The sequence below is a fragment of the Scyliorhinus torazame genome, chromosome 27 (assembly GCF_047496885.1).
Source record: "Scyliorhinus torazame isolate Kashiwa2021f chromosome 27, sScyTor2.1, whole genome shotgun sequence".
NCBI lineage: Eukaryota > Metazoa > Chordata > Chondrichthyes > Carcharhiniformes > Scyliorhinidae > Scyliorhinus > Scyliorhinus torazame.
Window position 1 is genome coordinate 11,813,619 of NC_092733.1, and position 23,859 is coordinate 11,837,477.

Below are 23,859 nucleotides of genomic sequence, written 5' to 3' on the forward strand. Positions count from 1 at the left end.
ACTCTGCAATTCTGTATGTATCTATTGGGAGTACTTTTACAATAAAAATACTTGGATTAAAATTATACTATGAAGAATTACTCTCAAAGTTTAAACTCCTAAACACTCATTTAGGAAGTCTTAAATGACTTAGGACCCATGACGATAGAGGTAATGATTTAGTTACGAGTGACGCATCTGAACTTTACCCATAAAAAGTAACTGAGATCCTGTTTAATCTGAGACCCGGAAAAGCATTCTCCCTTCGTGAGATCTATTCTGAGTCTTGGCAGGAAAACAGGTTTCCCTCTTTTGGTGGGTTAACCGAGAGCATACGTTATTAATAAAGTATTATCAGGTTGGGAATAATCTAAATCTATCACATCTTTGCACTGGTCCTGATGAGGCGACGACGAAAAGCTTTGGCAACTTGTTTTTCTTTCAGCAATAACATTAATGATGTTTTGTTAACCATTAGTTACAAGGATGTTAACAGTGAACTAACCTTTGGGATCCAATTCGAAAATTTGCAGTTCATGAATTTTTTTCCCTTCTGGCTACAATAGAAAAAAAAATAGAATGAGTACGATAGAGTCTGGATTCTTCTAGGTCTAATATTTTCTGTTTAAGCTATTATGATTCTCTAGGTTAACACACTCTTACCAAGACAATCCCCTGACTTTCCATCCACTAGTATCATATTTATTCATCCTGAATATGTTCCACAACTCCCATATTTATATGGTCATAATTAAGATTCATCTAACCCCCTTGGTGAAAAATTCTATTAGTGTCAGTGACCTACATGACTATTTCCCTGTCTAGTTTTCCACTCCCAATTTGCCTAAAATCCATTTGTAATTTGCCAGATTTCTAACCAAGATCAGTGTTTGCGCTTTGTGCCAAGTATCTGCTACCAAAATCTTTTGGATTCCAGACAATCTAGATTCTGTTTCAGAGATTCAATTCCAATTGAGAAATTGGCGTCTAGGATGAGCCAATTTGCTACAAAAAGTAAAGATTTACAAGAATGGTTTCAAGGACGAGAGACTTTAGCTGAATAAATTGGAGAAACTGGGGCTGTACTTTATACCTTAGAGAACAAAGAACAATACAGCACAGGAACAGGCCCTTCGGCCCTCCAAGCCTGTACAGGTCATGATACCAACCTTGGCTAAAACCCTCAGCACTTCGTTGTGCCGTATCCCTCTGTACCCATCCTATCCGTGTGTTTGTCAAGATGCCTTTTGAACGCCATTAATGTATCTGCCTCCACAATCTTCCCTGGCAACGCGTTCCAGGCACTCACCACCCTCTGTGTAAAAAAACCTGCCTCGCACATCTCCTCTAAACTTTGCCCCATGGACCTTAAACCAATGCCCCCTGGTGACTGACCCCTCCGCCCTGGGAAAGAGTGCCTGCCCATCCACTCTATCCATGCCCCTCATAATCTTGTAGACCTCTATCAGGTCAACTCTCAACCTCCATCTTTCTAATGAAAACAGTCCGAGAAGACAAGGTTAATAGTTGGGTTCAAATTGATGAGCGGTCGAGATGGAATTGATAAAGATAAACTGTTTCTGTTGGTAGGATCGAAAACTAAAGGACACAGATATAAGGTAGCTGGCAAAAAGAGCCAAGGACGAGAAGTGGATTATTTTTAACGGAGAACATTGTTATGATTGTGAATCTGTTGCCTGACAGTTGTGAATGGTATGTTAAATATATTGTTAAGATACATAGATTAAGTACTTGTAGCACTTATAAAGAGAGACTTACATTCATTGCCAGGTGTCCTTGGAGAGGGAGCATGCTATGTCCACTGGTAGGATTGAGGCCTTCCATGACCAGTGGGGACCATGGGGGCTGGGGTGCTTTGTCAACCCCCAAAATGACATTTAGTTTAAGTTTCCTTTAAAAGCCTTATCCGTCATTATTATGCCCCCAGGGGCTGTCAATTTGGTTAATTTAATTGATTTGATGAAGTGTTATTAGTCTATAGGTAGTGAAAGAGTATGAAGAGAGACCTTAGCTGAATAAATTGGAGAAACTGGGGCTGTACTTCATACGTTAGAGAACAAAGAACAATACAGCACAGGAACAGGCCCTTCGGCCCTCCGAGAGTCCTGGGACTCTGAATTCAGAGATAGGAAGTAGAGTTATGCTCCATTCTGTAAATCAAACTATTGTGAAGAAAAGCATTAGCGTCTATTTTCAGACATCACCGTCTGGTTTGGGATTAAAATTGTAGCAGAGGGCGGTTGCTTAAAGATTAAGATTGGAAACTGAGAAAACGTATTTTTTTCCAACAGAAGATTGTAATCTGAGTTACTTTTGAGAAACGAGAAATGGCTGAAGGCAAGTATACAGTGCCAGTTTGCATGACTACCCACCTTGTTCTCTGAATCTAAACCTAATGGCCAGTGGAAAATTCTAGTAGATTTGTGGACATGGCTTCACCAAAGAGAAAGCAAGGTATGGCGTTGGCACTATTACTTCCTGACAAAAGCAAAATCATCACATTTCTTGTCAACATAATCTCCATCAGTTGGGCATTGATGAAAATTCTGTTAAGTTTAATGGATGAAACTTATGAGAGAGATGGGGCAGGATTCTCTATTTGGGAGACTATGGGCTGGATTCTCTGATCCCCCGACGCCAAAACCGCGTTCGGTGATGGGGCGGAGAATCCCCGATGACGCCGAAATCGTGGGCGGTGCCACGTTTGCAGTGCTCCGCCCCCTGATGCTCCGCCCCGGACTGGCCGAGTTCCCGACGTGTGGTCTCACCCATCAGGAACTCGGCGTGGCGGCTGCAGACTCAATCCAGCGCCGCCACAGTCAGGGGAGGGTCCTTCCGCGGGCAGGGGTGGACATATTCGGGGCTGGGGGCACCGTGGTGAGGCGGTCCGGGGCGCGCGAGCCAACCGAAAGGGGGGACTATTTTGGGCCCAGGTCCACGAGCGGCATCTGCCGTGAAGTACGGCATGGCCGCTGCAGGTCGCCGCCGTGCAACGGACCCGGCAATTCTCCAGGCTGTATCGGCAGCTCGAGCTGGGAGCTCTAAGCTGCCTGGCTGCTAGCCTCCCCGGAATGGAGAATTGGTGGTTGTTTCACGACGGTTTTTCCGTCGTGCAATGCCATCGTTTTCATGCTGGCGTGGGGACTTAGTCTCCAGAATGGAGAATCCAGCCCTAGGTTCTCCCGCTGGAGCTGAATCGCGCCTGATTTGCGCTCATGCTGGGTGTGCAAATCAGGAAGCGAGTGCCAACCCTTTGCCATGAAAGTTTATGCATGGTGAGGACTGCAAGGGATTCCCTCGGGAATCCCACTATTGGGTCAGCATTTCGAGCAGGCAGTCGGTAGCGAGGTCCGGCAGCTGGACCCCTTGCCTCGGCCTGGACTGCTCTCTAGCTTCCAGGCAGGGTTCTCTCTTCTGGGGGGCTTCCAGGCATGAGTCTCTCTTCTGGGGGGCTTCCAGGCAGGGCTCTCTCTTCTGGGAGGGGGGGGGCTACGAGGCAGGGTCTCTCTTTTGGGGGGTATCTAGTGCATCACTCTTTAATTATGAATCTCTATTGGGGATCTCTTTAAATACAGGGTGACTGATGGGGGTCTCATTAATTGAGGGGCCTCTGGTGGGAGGTCGGTGAGGGGGGTCTGGTGGGGGTCGAGTGGGCTGGTCTTGCCTTGTAGGTGGGGGGGGTTGCCCTCCAATGGACTTTGGTTGCAACTCCCTTAAAGAGTTAACCCATTGGCCCACCACAAGGCCCACCGCGTTAAATCCACGTTTGTCATGACCTGCACCAATTCTCACCCACTCGATTCCCAGAAGACCAAAGAATCACGTGGGCCTGGCCCATTAATGGGATGCAAATGGGTCTTAATAACCCACTTTCATCCTCCCGCTTAACGCCAGCGGGGATCTGGAACATTCGGATGTGCAATCAGCACCTGGCACCGATCCTGCATTCTGCCCGACGCTGGACTCCCCACCACCCACCACCGGTGGAGTTCCTGATGTGGCGGAGAATCTAGCCCATGAGCTATTTAAATGCCTATAAGGTATGTTCAGACTTTGATAAAAAGACAATTATTCCAAGACATGATGGATTTTAATAGGCTATGGAGGTGATTTTCTACCGCCGGTTTTGACAGGTGAGAATGGCAGAGGGGGTAGAGAATTCAGGGGGGAGTCCCAAAACGTCTTTTACCTGGCAGGTTTTCCGTGCTCGATCTAATGGAGTTCCTGCCATGCGCTGATTGGGACCCCATTGAAATCCAGTTTAATATAATTAGCGGGCATCTCCGGTGTATCATCCCCCTCCTAATGGTGTGACGTCAAGCAGGCACGGTTTACAACAGTTTATTACAAGGGGGAACAGGTGGATAAAACCCACCGGGGGTGCACAGGTAAGTACAGCCCCCAGAGGGGAGGGGGTCATGTCCGGACGGTAACCGGGCACTGCCCCCTAGTTCCATGACCGGGGAGGGGGGAAATCTAGTGGCGGTGGCGAGAGTTCCCTCGTTCCATTTTTCCCTTTCTGATGAAAGGGCATCCCAATCTGTCAAAGGCTCAGGTTGCTGGCTGTGGCATCGTGGGACCCTCCTCCTTGATTTGTTTTGCCGATATGTCAAAAAACAGAGCAAGGAAAAGCTGGCTGTGGAGCTGGAGGGCTGCACTCTTCTTTTCCGGCCTGAGTTAACACTTAGGGCGTCTCATTCCGCCCCAAAGTGGCAGGGACAGGCTGGAAAATGTGGCGAGCTATTCAAAAGCACATTGACTTCGACAGGACTGGAAAATCCCACTGGCGGGCGGAGCAGTAAAATTGCACCCTCAGTCAAAAGATGAGAAATTTCCGCCCTATATAAAAGATGGCAGAAATTGAGAGTTTGATCAATGCTCGGTTTCAAATTGTTGGATTGTGCTAAAGTGTTGCACATGGACAGGTTTTTAAATTTGAGTTAGATTTTCCAAAAGCGATGTGATTTTCAATCTGATGTCTGACACTTGAAATGAAAATCGCTTATTGTCACAAGTCGGCTTCAAATGAAGTTACTGTGAAAAGCCCCTAGTCGCCAAATTCCGGCGCCTGTTCGGGGAGGCTTAAAAAAGTACTCGGAACGCAGTTATTTCCATGGCACAATTAAGACATTCGGCTGTGTCATGGAAAATGGAGGACTCGATAAACATGTGGTCTTCCAAAATTATTCAGATATGGGGTGTAGGCAGGTGGCAGAAGAATTACAGACAAAAAGAAATGAGGATGAAGGCATTTTTGGCAGATCTTCCAGACCATGAGATTAGAGCAATAATAACAGGCAAATGAACCCCAAGAACACCCAGGGAGCATTGAACAGGTGTTTCAGATGTGGCTTGAAATTTCATTGATTTCATAGAATTTACATTGCAGAAGGAGGCCATTCGGCCCATCGAGTCTGCACCGGCTCTTGGAAAGAGCACCCTATCCAAGCCCACACCTCCACCCTATCCCCATAACCCAGTAACCCCACACAACACTAAGGGCAATTTTGGACACTAAGGGCAATTTAGCGTGGCCAATCCACCTAACCTGCAAATCTTTGAACTATGGGAGGAAACCGGAGCACCCGGAGGAAACCCACGCACACACGGGGAGAACATGCAGACTGCGCACAGACAGTGACCCAAGCTTGGGACCCTGGAGCTGTGAAGCAATTGTGCTAACCACTTTGCTACTGTGCTGCCCTAAATATAATAATAATAATAATCTTTATTAGTGTCACAAGTAGGCTTACATTAACACTGCAATGAGATTACGGTGAAAGTCTCCTAGTCGCCACACTCCAGCGCCTGTTTGGGTACACAGAGGGAGAATTCAGAATGTCCAATTCACCTAACAAGCACATCATTCGGGACTTGTGGGAGGAAACCGGAGCACCTGGAGGAAACCCACACAGACGCGGGGAGAACGTGCAGACTCTGCACAGACAGTGAGCCAGGCCGGGAAATGAACCCAGGTCCCTGGTGCTTGGAAGCAACAGTGCTAACCACTGTGCTGCCGTGCCACCCCCTCATTATGCAGTAGATGTCCAAAGTGGAATGACAGGGTTGTCAAAGCGACACAACACAGAAGGTACGGAAGCGGAAGATGACTACATTGCTCAGTCTGAGGGAATTCTAAGTCCAGAAATGTGCAGGTTAGGTTGTTTAATCATGCTAAATTGCCCCTTAGTTTCCAAAGGTGTAAAGTTTAGATGGATTGGCCATGATCAATGCGTGGGGTTGCAGCGATTGGGCAGGGGAGTGGGCTGATGTCAAGTGTTCTTTTGGAAGGTTGGCGTAGACTCGATGGGATGAATAGCTTCCTTCTACACTGCAGGTAGATAGAAATGGGTATGATATAATTGGGATTACGGAGACATGGCTGTAGGGTGACCAGGGATGGGAACTGAATGTCCCAGAGTTTTCAATATTTAGGAAGGACAGACATGAAACAAAAGGTGGTGGCGTGGCACTGCTGGTTAAAGAGGAAATTAATACAGGAGTAAGAAAGGATAGTCGCTCTGGCAATATGGGCCAGGACTCTCCCGCAATTGGCGGGACGGCCCGATGCCGGCTCCAAGAGCGGTGCGAATCACTCCGGCGTCGGGCCACCCGGAAGTTGCGGAATCCTCCGCACTTCCGGGGGCTAAGCCGGTGCCGGAGGAGTTGACAGCGTGCCAATCAGCGCCGAGATAGCCTTGGTCACATTGAGATCCAAAAAGGCGAGGTGTTGGGCGTCTTGAAAAATATTAAGGTAGATAAGTCCCCAGGGCCTGATGGAATCTACCCCAGAATACTGAAGGAGGCTAGAGAGGAAATTGCTGAGCCCTTGATAGAAATCTTTGGATCCTAACTGTCTTCAGGTGATGTCCCGGAGGACTGGAGAATAGCCAACGTTGTTCCTTTGTTTAAGAAGAGTATCAAGGATAATCCAGGGAACTACAGGCCTCTGAGCCTTACGTCAGTGGTAGGGAAATTACTGGAAGAATTCTTCGAGACAGGATCTCCTCCCATTTGGAAGCAAATGGACATATTAGTGAGAGGCAGCACAATTTTGTGAAGGGGAGGTTGTGTCTCACTAACTTGATAGAGTTTTTTGAAGAGGTCACAAAGGTGATTGATGCAGGTAGGGCAGGGGATGTTGTCTATATGGACTTCAGTAAGGCCTTTGACAAGGTCCCTCATGGCAGACTGGTACAAAAGGTGAAGTCACACGGGATCAGAGGTGAGCTGGCAAGATGGATACAGAAATGGCTAGGTCATAGAAGGCAGAGAGTGGCAATGGAAGGTGCTTTTCTGATTGGAGGGCTGTAACTAGTGGTGTTCCGCAGGGATCAGTGCTGGGACCTTTGCTGTTCATAGTACATACAAATGATTTGGAGGAAAATGTAACTGGTCTGATTAGTAAGTTTACGGATGACACAAAGGTTGGTGGAATTGCGGATAGCGATGAGGAGTGTCGGAGGATACAGCAGGGTTTAGATCGTTTTTTACAGAGGGTAGTGGGTGCCTGGAACTCGCTGCCGGAGGAGGTGGTGGAAGCAGGGATGATAGTGACGTTTAAGGGGCGTCTTGACAAACACATGAATAAGGTGGGAATAGAGGGATCCGGACCCAGGAAGTGCAGAAGATTTTAGTTTAGACGGGCAGCATGGTCGCCACAGGCTTGAAGGGCCGAAGGGCCTGTTCCTGTGCTGTACTTTTCTTTTTTCTTTGTTCTTTGAGAGCAGGCCATCTTAGACTGGGCTCTGTGTAATGACAAGAGACTCATTGCCAATCTGGCTGTGTGAGATCCCTTGGAGATGAGCGACCATAACATGATAGAATTTTGTATCAAGATGGAGAGTAAAGTAGTACAGAAACTGGGATGCTGAATCTTAATGCAGGGAACTATGAAGGTGTGAGGTGTGAGTTGGCCTTGATAGATTGGGGAGAGTTACTTTAAGGGATGACAGTGGATCGGCAATGGCAAGCATTCAAGGAACGCATGGGGGAACAACAGCAACTGTTCATTCCTGTCTGGCACGCAAACAAAATTGGTAAGGGGGCCAATCCATGGCTTACAAAGGAAATTAGAAATAGTATCCGATCCAATGAAGAAGAATATAGATTGGCCAAGAAAATTAATAGGTCTGAGGTTTGGGAGCAGTTTAGAATTCAGCAAAGAATGACGAAGAGATTGGTTAAGAAGGGGAAAGTACAGTACAAAAGTAAGCTTGTAGGGAACATAAAGATTGACACTAAGAGTTTCTATAGATATGTGAAGAGAAAGAGATTGATAAAGAGAAATGTAGGCCCTCTAAAGAGCGAATCAGGGGAATGCATAATAAGGGACAACAAAATGGCTAAGTAATTGAATACATACTTTGGTTCTGTCTTCACAAAAGAGGACACAAAATGATACCAGAAATGTTGGAGAATGATAGGTTCAATGAGAGGGAAGAACTGAGGGAGATCAACATTAGTAGAAAAATGGTGCTGGGAAAACTGATGGGATTGAAGGCGGATAAATCCCCAGGGCCTGCATCCCAGAGTGCTTAAGGGGGTGGCTCTGGAAATAGTGGATGCATTGGTGGTCATCTTCTGGGATTCTATAGACTCTGGAACTGTCTCTGCAGATTGGAGGGTAGCTCATGTCACTCCAATATTCAAAAAGGGAGGTCGAGAGAAAGCAAGGAATTACAGACCAGTAAGCCTAACATCGGTAGTGGGGAAAATTCTTGAATCAATTATCAAAGACTTTACAGTGGAACATTTAGAAAGCAGGATCAGTCAGAGTCCGTATGGATTTATGAAGGGGAAATCATGTTTGACAAATCTGTTGGAATTCTTTGAAGATGTAACCAGTACAGTTGACAAGGGGGAGCCAGTCGATGTGGTATATTTGCAACTTTCAGAAGGCATTTGACAAAGTCCGCATAAGAGATTATTGTGCAAAATTAAAGCGCATGGGATTGGGGGAAGTGTATTGAGGTGGATAGAAAGCTGGTTGGCAGAGAGGAAACAAAGAGTAGGAATTTTTTAATTGGCAGGCAGTAACTAGTGGAGTGCCACAGGGATCGGTACTGGGACCCCAGCTATTCACAATATATATTAAGGATTTGGACGAGCGAACAAAATGTAAGATCTCAAAGTTTGCAGATGATACTAAGTTGGGTGGGAGGGTGAATTGTGACGAGGATGCAGGGATCCTATGGCATGATCCGGACAGGTTGGGCGGGTGGGCAAATCAATGGCAGATGCAGTATAATTTGGATAAGTATAAGGTTATTCACTTTGGAAGCAAAAACAGGAAGGCAGATTACTACCTGAATGCTTGTAAATTGGGAGAGGGGAGCGCGCAGCGGGACCTGGGTGCCATTGTGCACCAGTCGCTGAAGGTAAGCATGCAGGTGCAGCAGGCGGTAAAGAAGGTTAATGGTATGTTGGCCTTCATTGCGAGAGGTTTTGGGTACAGAAGCAGGGATGTGTTGCTGCAATTATACAGGGCCTTGGTGAGGCCAAATCGAGAATATTGTGTGCAGTTTTGGTCTCCTTTTCTGAGGAAGGATGTTCTTGCTCTCGAGGGAGTGCAGCAAAGGTTTACCAGACTGATTCCAGGGATGGCGGGACTGTAATATGAGGAGAGATTGACTAGGTTGGGATTGTTCTCACTGGAGTTCAGAAGAATGAGGGGGGATCTCATCGAGACTATAAAATTCTAACAGGACTAGACAGGCTAGATGCAGGGAAGATGTTACCAATACTGGGTGTGTCCAGATCCAGGGGCGTCATTCTCCGACCCCCCGCCGGGTCAGAGAATGGCCGTTGGCCGCCGTGAATCCCGCCCCCGCCCCCGCCGAAGTCTCCGGTACCGGAGATTGGGCGGGGGCGGGAATCGGGCCACGCCGGTTGGCGGGAGCCCCTGCTCAATTCTCCGGCCCGGATGGGCTGAAGTCCCGCCCAGAAAATGCCTGTCCCGCCGGCGTAAATCAAAGCTGGTATTTACCGGCGGGACCAGGTGGCGTGGGCGGGCTCCGGGGTCCTGGGGGTGGCGCCGGGCGATCTGAACCCGGGAGGTGCCCCCACGGTGGCCTGGCCCGCGATCGGAGCCCACCGATCCGCGGGCGGGCCTGTGCCGTGGGGGCACTCTTTCCCTTCCGCCTCTGCCACGGCCTCCACCATGGCAGAGGCGGAAGAGACTCTCCCCACTGCGCATGCGTGGGAAACTGTCGGCGGCCGCTGACGCTCCCGCACATGCGCCGCATTTCCGCGCCAGCTGGCGGGGCACCAAACGCCATTTCCGCCAGCTTGCGGGGCAACAAATGCCATTCCCGCCAGCTGGCGGGGCGGAAATCCCTCCGGCGCCGGCCTAGCCCCTCAATGTTGGGGCTCGGCCCCCAAAGATGCGGAGCATTCCGCACCTTTGGGCCGGCGCGATGCCCGTCTGATTGGCGCCAGTCAGCGGACATCGCGCCGTTGGGGGAGAACTTCGCCCCAGGGGTCACAGCCTGAGGATTCAGCGTAAACCATTTCGGACAGAGATAAGGAGACACGTCTTCACACAAAGAATGGTGAGCCTGTGGAATTCATTACCACAGGAAGTAGTTGATGCTAAAACATTGAATATATTCAAGAGGCGGCTGGATATGATGCATCAAAGATGGTATCTCTCAGTTAGAGAGCATAAAACAGATCTAGAAATATTCTAATGGTATCTCAAAGAGAAACTTTCAGGCATCTTTATTATTTATGTCAATGATTTTCTTTGGGAATTTCTGCTGTATATTCTCTGTTATACTTGGGGAGAATGGGATCAAAGGCTATGAGGAGAAAGCAGGATTAGGCTATTGAGTTGGATGATCAGCTGTGTTTGGGATAAATGGCGGAGCAGGCTCGAAGGGCCAAAAGGCTCCTCCTGCTCCTATCTTCTAAGTATCTGTGTAGGAATTCTATGTACTGGTCAGAAGAAACTTCAATTTGGTAATAAATCTACTGGTCACAGATTAATTTATTTGTGTTTGTACACTGACAATATGTGGAACACTTTGGTTAAAATAATATTTCGCGTCACTCAGGACTAAGGATTGAAGAACGATCAGCGAATATGAAAGTTCTGTTACTTGCATTAGATTCGAGAGTGACAACACACTGAGGTCACTTAAAGGGGTGATGATTATGCTGAATAGAAGGCGTAAGCCACTTGAGTGAGATGTCCTTTGGTTGCTGAGCAAGCCTTCCATGAAAAAGGCACAGTTGAAAATGAGATGAAAATGAAATGAAATGAAAATTGCTGATTGTCACAAGTGGGCTTCAATGAAGTTACTGTGAAAAGCCCCTAGTCGCCACATTCTGGCACCTGTTCGGGGAGGCTGGTACGGGAATCGATTTGTGGTTTGCCCAATATTATTGTCTCCCTTTAATAAAACCCAGCATCTCTAATCAGAATGTTAAAGAAGTGTTAATGGCATCGAGTGATAGGAATTCTGATAGAAAGAACTCAAATTTTCTTGAAGTTGCCCATCCCTCTTGTCACAGATTAAAGGAACTACTAAAAGACACAGTATTGGTTGATAATGAGTATGCAAATCTCACTGGAGAGATTAGTGAGGAGTGTGATATATGGAACAACTACTGGAGGACACCACACGGCTGATTCTAAGTCTCCCATTAGCACCAGCGTAAAGTAATAGTTTTGGATTTAAAGGTATGGGACAAGGCCAACAATATTTTTACCCTGCATTTTATAGACTTGGCAACCAGATTAAGGGTGGGATTTTAAGGCCCTTCCCGCTGGTGGGATCTTCTGGTCTCACCAAAGGCGTTTATGTAATGTAGGAGGAAAATTGCAGAAATTAAACAAATCCATTTGTGGATTGAATGATGCATCAAAGATGGTATCTCTCAGTTAGAGAGCATAAAACAGATCTAGAAATATTCTAATGGTATCACAAAGAGAAACTTTCAGGCATCTTTATTATTTATGTCAATGATTTTCTTTGGGAATTTCTGCTGTATTTGAGAAATTTGGCACATAAGATCAAAGGGAAATTTAAGAGTTAGGCTTCGACATAAATCAGGATAGGTCGGGAGTAACCTTGAATCAACAATCATATCTAGAAAGTGTTAATCCTATCGCAATAAATTGGGCTAACTCATCACAGAAAGATAATCGTACATTCAACGAAGAAAACAGCAGTTAAGAAGATTGATTGGACAGTTAAATTGGCTATGCATTCGGACAAGATCCAGAATGTCCAATTCACCTAACAAGCATGTCTTTTGGGACTTGTGGGCGGAAACCGGAGCACCCGGAGGAAACCCACGCAGACACGTGGAGAATGTGCAGACTCCGCACAGACAGTGACCCAAGCCGGGAATCGAACCTGGGACCCTGGCGCTGTGAAGTAAAAGTGCCAACCACTATGTTACCATGCTGCCTATATTGTTAGGATACAAAGGTGAAGAACATTGCGAGTATGTGGAGCGGTTATCAAGAGGGATTGTTGGGACACAGGCTGGTTGGTAGGAAGCAGGCATGTAATGCTGCATTCTGTGAATAAACCTATTATCAAGAAAATTATTACTGTCTAGTTTCATACCTCACCAACTGGCTTAGGATAGAAATAACAAGAATATAGTGGAGGCAGATTCAAACAACATGGCTTTCAAAAGGGAATTGGATAAGCACTTAAAGGTAAAACAAATTGCAGCGCTACAGAGAAAGGGCAAGGAAGTGGCACGAACCAAACCTTACTTGCGGACAGCCAGCATAGGATTGATTGTCTGGCCTCTTCCTGTACTGTAAACATTCTAAGTAGTAAATGAGCATGGTGATTAATGCCAAACATATGTGGAGGTTTCATACTTACTACCACTCGAAGGATTTTCCTCACACCATCAGCAGCATATATATTACGGATTGCTGCCTTTACTTCAATACCTATTTCGCCGATTATCAAAGGGACTATGACATATGGCACAGCAGTGGATCCTTTTCCAGGGACATCAACTGTTTGCCTGAATTTCTGGCTCTGTTTTGCACTGCTGCAGAGGTTTATATTGTACGGAAACTCTACACGTACCTAGAATGTAAAATTAAATTAAATTAGAAAATAATCATTATCAAGGTGGAATTATTGATGTGACAAATTGATATCTACTAACACACATCTACATTATGTCAAAAATTATGTCCTGATCAGCACTTCTGATCTCCAACTTGAGATTCAAGAATCTATTTTCCAGTGGTAATTTTCCTTGGATAATTAAACGATGATTGACCACATGTGTATAAAATTGAGCCCAGGGCTTTGCCTTAACAGAGAGCCTCCATTGCGGTGAAAATCCTGGTATTGGCTGAAAATTCTAAGTCCGGCCCCCGAACATGACATGTTCCATTTTTGTCTGGATGGCACTGGAGTCAGACTGAAATTTGTGCATTTAAATCACCAGCTACCTCCACTGAAGTGGGATTTTGATATGTAAGGAGTGTGAAATTTGAAGCTTGCAGATTAGACCAGATAAGAGAAGGTCTGAAGTTGGTGGATTTGTTTGGGTCCTCTTTAGAGGGGTAAGATACCCTTTGTAACAAGGAAACTTGTTAGAGAGGCAAGGCACTCTTTTTGATTGTGAAAAGTAAAGATGATTGTGCTTTAAAAAGATTCACAATCAATTGGAACCATAAAGCTGTCAAAGAACTGTCCAGCTGGCAAAGAATTGTGAAAGAGCTGGATAGCTGCAAACAACTGTCGAAGGACTGTCAAACAGCTGGAAAAGAAATGCCAAAGGATGCACCGTGATTTGGCATGTAATGGGTAACTGCAAAAGGCAGTGGGTGGGAGACATTGGCTGGCATGAGTTGCCACCAACCTGGCATAGTGTCTATAAAGGACCATGGGGGATATGAGGGGCCTGATTTGGCACAGGTGTCCATGAGAGATGGGTGGGGGACATGTGGTGGCAAGGATGGGGCTTGGGGAGTGTGTGGAGGGTGGGAGACGGTGAGGGTTTGAGAACTGATTTTATTAAATACAACAAAGGCAAGCCTGCCATCCAGCTCTACGCCCAGCACCCTCCATTGTCAATCTGGGGCAGAAGGCTCAACTTCCAATCCAGGCCACCCCACCCCCTTCCTGAAATGAAAATCGAACCTGCAGGTGGCCATTTTTAAATGGTAGAGTTCACAATACAGGGAAATTTCCTGGGCTGGATTCTCCGTTTCTGAAACTAAGTGCTGACGCCGGCGTGGGGACCGTGATGTTTTACAACACCAAAAACAGTGCAACAGCTGCACGGATTCAGCAACTCTAAATCGGCTAGCACCATCCCCAAGTGGAACACAACCGGTTCCAAGCAAAACGGCGCTGGATTCGCCGGATCTGTGATTGCCACACGAGGCTCATACACCGCAGCTGCACTTAAACGACATTACCCACTCCACACACGCCATCCCAGTCAACAAGATGGCTGGAAAGAGAGCAACGTCACTGTTCAGGGGCTGGTTTAGCACAGGGCTGAATCGCTGGCTTTTAAAGCAGACCAAGGCAGGCCAGCAGCACGGTTCGATTCCCGTACCAGCCTCCCCGAACAGGCGCCGGAATGTGGCGACTAGGGGCTTTTCACAGTAACTTCATTTGAAGCCTACTTGTGACAATAGGTGCTTTTTCATACCAGAGTGGGCTTCCAGGACTGGCAGCGCCAGGTGGCGGGGGGACCTCAAGGAATGGCTCCGCTCACACCCCGTCCCATGGAATAGCCTGGGGGCCATCAGGCACCCCCAGTGAATCCCGCAGGGGAGGTGCCTGAACAACGCAGAATGTCGGACTCCACCACCACCCCCCCCCCTCCTGCCCCTGGTGCATCTGATGGCCAGCGGGCAGAACAGGGTGGCACCACGCCACTCGGGACACCTGAGCCGCGGCCGAGCTCATCCAGTCCTGGTCGCCTCAGGAGACGTGCGCCAATGGGAACCCTAGTCGCAGAGCAGGAGTCACAGCAATCCGCCTCCACTCCTGCTGCACTGGCAGGGGAACCACCTAGGCATTGTGTTAGGGCCCGCAAGGACAGAAAGTTAGACACCAGTTAAGTTGGCATGGGTGCAGGGCACAGTTGAGTTATAAGGGCTAGGGCACAGATTGTATATATTCCTCCAGAATAAACATCTGTTAACCATTAAATCCTGCCTTGATGCTCGGCCTAATGGGTGTAGGGGTGGGCCGGTCAGTGCTGGCCAGGGGGACTGGGAGGTGGGGGACTAGTGCAGGCCCCGTGGGTGGACCGTGCTCCCCACCCTCCCTCCCTCCACCCCTCCCGTCCCAACCGTCGCCTGCACCCCCACCCCAGGGATTCGACGGGACCGTGTGATGTACTTGCCAGCTCGCATGCAGGGATCACCCAGGTGGAAGTTACTAGTGGGCATGGGTCAGACATTGTCATACAATCTCGAGCACCTGAGCTCATCGCAGAGCGGGTTGTCATCATCCTCCAGCCCATGAACCAGACCCGCTGTCACTGCCAACCCAGTGCCCCAACTCTTAGCGCCGCAGGTATATGTCATGGACGGGGTGTGCATGCGGGTGGTTTGGTGGTGTGGGGGGTGAGGGGATGTGGGTCTGAGGTGGTGGTATCAATGCCCCTGGCCAGTAAACCCCCCGCCCCCCCTAGTCGGTGAAACGTGTTGCGATGAAGGTGTCCTGTGAGCACTGGCCCTGCCGATAGCGTCGTACGTCCTCCCATGCCTGCCCCGGGCTCCATGTCCCGCTCATCATCCCGCTTCCCCGAATTCTCCTCGTTGGATGAGGCCTGCCCTTGCTCCTCATCCTCCTCCTCCAGCACATCGTCCCTCTGCTGGGCTATATTGTGGAGGACACAGCAGGTCACCATGATGCGTGCCTCCCTCCCAGCCTCGTACTGGAGGGCCCCTCCAGACATTCCAGGCACCTGAAGTGCTTCTTCAGGACTCTGAAGCACAACTCGACCACACTCTGGTCACTGTATGGGCATCGATGTATCGGGGCTCTGCGTCGGTCAGTGGCCTCCGGATAGGCGTCACCACTACGATAGCAACGGATAACCCCTGTCGCCCAGCAGCCAGTCCCGCAGCCGGCGATGGTGCCCCTCAAACATGTCGGGGATCACCAAGTGTGCCAAGATGAGTCATGCACATTGCCCGTGTATTGGGCACATACGTGCATGATGCCCATCTGTTGATCGCAGGCCAGCTGGATGTTCATGGAGTGGAACCACTTTCTATTGGTGTGAAGGGAACCAGTTATTTCTGATAGGTAAAAGAGTCATTGATTTAGCCACTTTAATGTAAATAAAAAAGCCCATGTCAAAATTCACTTCTTAAAATGATCTCCATCATAAGACTGCAAACGCAATCTCAGATTATAAAGTGTACAGCTTGCAATAATGAAAGCAGGGATATGAAACATTTGCAGCGTCTACGGTCTAACTCGAAGCGAATGAAACAATTCAATGAAGGTCACAATAAATTAACATGAATAAAATGAATTGTCCAAAATGCGAAAAAGTGTCGCAGTCAACAAAAAAACAGTAGAAACCAGAGCTGATTAAAAGTGTAAATCACATTCCAATACACAACAAACATCCAAAGATGCAACATATTCACAGCTATGTTGCACATTGATGATTGACAACTAACCATCCAATCAAATATACTTGAGACTCATCCAAGCCAATCAGTACATTACACGGGTAGGGACAAATGGGGTCAGACTGATAACATTTTCCTTACAGATAGAGGTCCGGGCAGCCATTTTCCATTCTGCGATCACTCTATACTATTTACCTAACTACTCGCTATCTTTATTTCGCATTTTCATATTTCTACTCCAGCTCTAAAGTCTGCACAAGCTGTTTTGCTTTGAGCAAGAAACCATTAATGTATTTTGAAAATTCAATTTGTTTGTAAACCATTAAGTTAATTATATATCTTAAAGCCTTCTGCTGGCAGGGACCTTACTGAGAACTTTTGATTTGAAACCACAAGAATATATAAAACACTCAATTATAATCAATAGACACAATAAAAGGTATCATTTCGCACCCGAGATGTGTAGCTTGAATTTCTACTGAGTTAAAAGTGTATACGAGACTACACTTAAACCGCATGGTAGATTTCAACAATTGGCGTAGTCAGCAGGATATAAACGAATAATTTTAGCATAGATTGTGTCTCGTGCACTGAGGGCACATTATATTTCTTTGAGCGGGCAGTCCTGATAAAGAAGGGAGATGAGGGAAATTACTTCATAAAAAATGGCCATAGGGCGGCATGCATGCCATCGATCACCCCCTGGACCTAGGGCATCCAGGCGATGGTAGCGAACACCGCGGCCCGGGCCTCCTGGTAGGCGTGGCCCACATGATGTACTGGTACGCCTGGGCATATAGGACCTCCGTGATGGCATGGATGCACCTGTGCACCGATGTCTGCAAGATCCCATTTAGGTCCCCACTTGGCGACTGGAAGGACCCCATTGCATAGAAGTTGAGGGTGACCATCACCTTGACGGTCACAGGGACCAGATGTCCTCCCCCGTACCCCTGTTGTGCCAGGCGTGCCATCATCTGGCAGATGTGTTTCACAGTCCCTCTGCTCATCCACAGTCTCCATCTGCGTGCCTGGTCAGCAGATCCTTGAATGACATGCGGTTGCGGTACACCTGGGGCCTTATCCGGTGTTCCTTTGGCACATCCTCCTCCTCCTCGGCCTGTTGGGCGGCTGGCCCTCCAGCCTGTGCGGCTGCCACCTGCCCCTCTGCAGCCCGCTCCTCTGCTGCAGCCTCCGCATCGTCTCTGAGCGGCCTCCGCTCACCCGGCCACAGGGCGCCGGTTCCCCGATTCTCCGGCCCCAGAAAAAGTACTCTGCGCTGCGTATCCCCTATCTGCGGCCATTGCCAGAGGCCACCCGCTATTCTCCGCCCCTGACCGGCCAAAGTCCTGACAGCGTATTTCTAATGTGGTCCTGCCGTTCGGGATACTGGCGTGGTGGCTGTGGACTCAATCTGCAGCCGCTATGATCGGGAGTCAACCGATCGGAGGGCGGGGGGCCTTATATGGGACGGCGCTATTCGTGGGCGGTCGGTCCACGTCGGGCGTGCGGCCGATCGGGGGCACTCTTTAAGAGGTCCAGCTCCGCGGTCTGAGCCCGCCATGGAGCACGACGTGACCGCTGACCCGGAAGTGCGGGGGCCCGTATCTGCAGCTAAACCTGCTAGATTCACGACGGGTTCCTGCTAGCCCCCTGCAGGGATATGAATATGTGTCCTTTTGTCACCAGTTTTTCACAGCTTTTACGACGGCGTGGGGACATAGTTCCAACAACAGAGAATCCTGCCCGCAATCTTAAATCAGAACAGCTGAGCAATTTAATTAAATAAATTTAGAATGAAAACCTGGCATCAGTAATGCTGACCTTGAAACTACCAGATTGGTGTGAAAATCCATCTGGTTCACTAATAACACAGTCTGGTCTCTTTGTGACTGCAAATCCTAGCAGCACAATTTACTCATAACTGCTTTCTGCAGCCATCCAGCTGTGTTCAAGAAGGTGGCTCACTTTCCCAACACTGCCTGCATTCCATGAATGAGTAAAATAATGAAAATCTTCCCATTTAAAGATGGTATAAATGCATTGATGAGATAAAGACATTGCCAAACTTACTTGAATTGTGTTTGAACCATAATTGTACAGGATTGCTCTAATTTCCACTTGTTCATTGCGGATGACAGAATATGGAAGTCGAAGGTCAATGAAAAAATCCTTCTGCACTACGAGCTCAAAAGGCTCAGCAACACATATTCCTGCAGGAAGGTACCATCATAATTAGGAAAAGGCATCACAATGTTTAATTTAGAAAGACGTTCACTTTATACATAGGAACATAAGAAGTAGGAGTTGGCCATTCAGCTCCGTGGCCTGATCCTCCATACAACTACATCCCGGCTGATCTGAAACAGAAACAGGAAATCCTGTAAAAAGCTTAGCAGGTCTGGCAGCATCTGTGGAGAGAGAGAAACTGTTAATGTTTTGAAGGCTGATCTGCTATCTCATCACACGAACTGGAACAGTGAAGCTAGAATAACATTCACCACATGTTTAAGTTAATCATCTTAGTCGCTAAGTTTATCTGTGAATGGAGTGACTATTATCATCCCCATGCATATGGAATTGTGTGTCTTTCAGTGTGACTGTCACTCGCATCATTGTTTTAAATACTCTAGTTCTCCTAATCTTCTAATGTCCTCCTATAATCATCAGATTTACAATATCATCCACAAGATGTACAGCTGCAGCCTTCCAAGATTCCTCCATCAGTATCTTCAAAACCTGTGACCCCGACCACCCAGAATAACAAGAACAGCAGATGTATGTATCTTCAATAATCCAGAGACTGGAAAGTTTGGGCCAATGTCTCAAAAAGGTATATGTCCAAAGTGCAGTAACTGTAAAACTGAAAATAGCATTACATTTTACAAACCTGACTTGCTACTTTGTATAAAAGTTATATAAATAGCTTTTATAATAGTATAGGTTTAGGAAAACACCAACTGCCTGTTACAATGTTATTTTCTTTATCAGACAATGGCAGAGTCCCACAAGTACAGGAGATTCTGACAGTGATGTTGCTGAGAAAGATTAATATGAGCCTTGTGATTACAACATCCTCTGCTCGGCGTAAACTATTGTTTCTATTTTTCACTATATTCCTGCCAATGGTCATGATATCTTTCCACCCAGGGAAGGCAATGCAGTGTTGGAGAGAGAAAATGTCCACGAGGGGGCAAAGACAGAATCCATTTGGTTGGAGTTGAGAAAACAAAAGGGATAATCACTCTGCTGGCGTACTCAAGAGGCCTCCTGGCTGTAACAATTCTGTAATACAGGAGCAAATCTGTGGGAGGTAAAACAGGAGTGATATAGGGGTAATTTAATTATCCAAATATCATTTCTGAAATGTGTTTGTGAGAATTTCCTGACCAGTCCAACTTAGAAGGAAATATTGATGGGACTGATGTTGGGGAAAGAGGTTGGCTGTGTGGACCATGTGTCTATGGGGGATCACTGAGGCAAGATTGATCACCTTATCATGAGGTTTGGATAATCAATGAAGTAGAGCATGGACACTGGGAGACACTTGAAGGGGGACCTGGACATCCGGAGGGGGTGTCCAATTATCAGGGAAGTTGGGTCTAGGTGTAGGATAGGGGGAGGGGGGTGCTGGGGGTTCTGACATTGGGGGAGGTTGTATTTAACCTCATTGATGTGGGGTGTCTATACATCGCGGGGGGGGGGGGGGGGGGGGGGCGGAGGAGAGAGTCCTGAAAACGGGAGCAGGGATCAGGAGGTGTGATTTGGTTCGGACCTGGATCGGGTGGGGGCAGGGGTGGGAGGTTCGGGTCTGTGAGGAAGTCCGTCAGGATCATGCTGGTGGTGGAGTCAGTTGGGGGTGTCATTCGGAGGGAGTTGCTGAGATCGGAGAGTGGTCAGATCGGGCAAGTCGGATTGGGTGTCATTCAGGTCATGGGTTTCGAGTTGGGAGAGGTGGGGAATCCCATGCTAAAGTGGGAAACACTTTGGGGGGAGTGATGTGCTTAGCTGGGAGGGGGTATGGGGATCCCCTGAGGGACTGGGGGGGGCTGCTTTGGGTGTATAAAATCGTTATTCTGAAGTTAGGTGTTCTTTTCTCCCTTCTAACTCTTTCAGGGTAATTCTGAGTATAAAATTGCAAAACCATCCAATGTTAGTGATTTAAATTGCTTTTTGGATGGTTTCTGGCACAGCGCAATTGTCCAGGGGAAGTTAGTGCTTCTGGACAATTTCTGGGTCAACTTTTCTAGCGCATATTTGAGATACCCCTGAATGCAACTCGAGGACCCAGGAATTTATGGCCCATTGGGTACAAAGGTAAAGAAATTACACTTAACCTGTATAAAGCTCTGGTTAGGCCACAACTAGAATATTGAATACAGTTCTAGTCGCCACACTTTAGAGAGGCTGTTAGGGCCTTGAGTGTAGGAGAGAATGGCTCAAAACAGGAGTGATTTTAGCTCAGGTAACTTGGGTCATTTTCCTTGCAACAAAGAAGACTGAGGAGAGGTGTTCAAGATTATGAAAGATTTTGCTAAGTAGATAAAGAAAAGCTGCTCATATTATTTTTTAAAAATTCATTTGCAAAATGTGGGCGTCGCTGGTTAGGTCAACATTTATTGCCCATCCCTAGTTGCCCTTCAGAAGGTCGTGGTGAGTTGCCTTCTTGAACTGCATGTGTAGGTATACACACAGTGCTGTTAGGGAGGGATTTCCAGGATTTTGATCCAGCGACAGTGAAGGAACGTCGATATATTTCCAAGTCAAGGTGGTGAGTGACTTGGAGGCAAACCTCCAGGTGTGGGGTTCCCAGGCATCTGCCACTCTTGTCCTTCGAGATGGTAGAGGGTATGGGTTTAGAAGGTCCTGCTTAAGGAGCTTGTGAGTTCCTGCAGAGCATGTTGTAGACAGTACACGTGGCTGCTACTATTCGCCAGTTGTGGAGGGATTGAATGTTTGTGGAAGGTGTCATGATATTCAGGTGAACATCACAGCACATACATACACACATAATGATGGATTGGATTGGATTTGTTTATTGTCACATGTACCGAGGTACAGTGAAAAGTATTTTTCTGCGAGCAGCTCAACAGACCATTAAGTACATGAGAAGAAAAGGGAATAAAAGAAAATACATAATAGGGCAACACAACATAGACAATGTAACTACAAAAGCACTGGCATCGGATGAAGCATACAGGGTGTAGTGTTCATGAAATCAGTCCATAAGAGGGTCATTTAGGAGTCTGGTGACAGTGGGGAAGGAGCTGTTTTTGAGTCTGTTCGTGCGTGGTCTCAGACTTCTGTATCTCCTGCCCGATGGAAGAAGTTGGAAGAGTGAGTAAGCCGGGTGGGAGGGATCTTTGATTATGCTGCCCGCTTTCCCCAGGCAGCGGGAGGTGTAGATGGAGTCAATGGATGGGAGGCAGGTTTGTGTGATGGACTGGGCGGTGTTCACGACTCTCTGAAGTTTCTTGCGGTCCTGGGCCGAGCAGTTGCCATACCAGGCTGTGATGCAGCCTGATAGGATGCTTTCTATGGTGCATCTGTAAACGTTGGTAAGAGTCAATGTGGACATGCCGAATTTCCTTAGTTTCCTGAGGAAGTATAGGCGCTGTTGTGCTTTCTTGGTGGTAGCGTCGACGTGGGTGGACCAGGACAGATTTTTGGAGATGTGCACCCCGAGGAATTTGAAATTGCTAACCATCTCCACCTCGGCCCTGTTGATGCTGACAGGGGTGTGTACAGTACTTTGCTTCCTGAAGTCAATTACCAGCTCTTTAGTTTTGCTGGCATTGAGGGAGAGGTTGTTGTCGCTACACCACTCCACTAGGTTCTCTATCTCCCTCCTGTATTCGGACTCATCGTTATTCGAGATCCGGCCCACTATGGTCGTATCGTCAGCAAACTTATAGATGGAGTTGGAACCAAGTTTTGCCACGCAGTCGTGTGTGTACAGGGAGTAGAGTAGGGGGCTAAGTACGCAGCCTTGCGGGGCGCCGGTGTTGAGGACTATTGTGGAGGAGGTGTTGTTGTTCATTCTTACTGATTGTGGTCTGTTGGTCAGAAAATCGAGGATCCAGTTGCAGAGTGGGGAGCCACGTCCGAGGTTTTGGAGCTTTGATAGGAGCTTGGCTGGGATTATGGTGTTGAAGGTGGAGCTGTAGTCAATAAATAGGAGTATAATGTAGGAGTCCTTGTTTTCGAGATACTCTAGGGATGAGTGTAGGGCCAGGGAAATGGTGTCTGATGTGGACCGGTTGCAGCGGTATGCGAATTGGAGTGGATCAAGGCGTTCTGGGAGTATGGAGGTGATGCGCTTCATGATCAACCTCTCGAAGCACTTCATTACGACTGAAGTCAGGGCCACTGGTCGGTAGTCATTGAGGCACGTTGCCTGGTTCTTATTTGGTACCGGTATGATGGTGGTCTTCTTGAAGCATGTAGGGACCTCGGAGTGGAGTAGGGACAGGTTAAAGATGTCCGTGAATACCTCTGCCAGCTGGTCTGCGCAGGCTCGGAGTGCACGACCAGGGATCCCGTCTGGGCCCGTCGCCTTCCGCGGGTTCACTTTCAGGAAGGCCAATCTGACTTCGGAAGCTGTGATGGTGGGCATGGGTGAATTATGGGCTGCTGGGGCACACGCCAGCGGATTGTTGGTTACCTGCTCGAACCGAGCATAGAATGCATTAAGTTCATCGGGGAGTGGTGCGCTGCTGCCAGAGATACTGTTCGGCTTCGCTTTGTAGCCCGCTTTGATCTGATGGACAGATCAACGGACCAATCAACACACAAAACACGACAGCCAATCACGGACAAGAGCATACACAGTACAAAGCAGGGAACATGACACTTCCTGGGCACTCGAGCAGGAGAGGGCTCAGGGCACAGGCCTCATTGCCAGCCACTCAGAGGTTCACCATGTGCTGAATACCAGAGTTTAATATGTTAATAGTTCATTGAAATAAAACTGCGTTATACCATTCGCAACCATGTTGGTTGGCATCAGAGTACCCAGCACTTCATGATACCAGGAGTGATTTGACACCTACCCACAAATCTGACATCCTGCGCCATGGACACCGTCAACACACCGCAGCTGCTGCAAGTCGCTGGGAACCTCGGCGTAAATTGGAAGCTGTTCAAGCAGCGCTTCCAGCTCTTTCTGGAAGCCAACGAAAGAGAGAGCGCCTCGGACACCAGAAAGATCGCCATCCTCCTCACCACCGCAGGGCAGCACGCCATCCATGTCTACAACT

The 23,859-nt window shown here is 47.8% G+C and overlaps 1 protein-coding gene across 1 annotated transcript in view; it reads right to left on the reverse strand.

The window, feature by feature from the left end:
* LOC140403203 (venom factor-like) overlaps positions 1–23,859 on the reverse strand; it is a 259,736-nt gene that overhangs the window by 130,355 nt on the left and 105,522 nt on the right. Inside the window, exons 20-22 of the mRNA XM_072490955.1 lie at positions 18,674–18,813; positions 12,852–13,064; positions 485–536 (exon numbers count right to left, since the gene is read on the reverse strand). Of these exons, the coding sequence (XP_072347056.1) occupies positions 485–536; positions 12,852–13,064; positions 18,674–18,813 (405 nt within the window). The remainder of the gene's footprint in view (positions 1–484; positions 537–12,851; positions 13,065–18,673; positions 18,814–23,859) is intronic.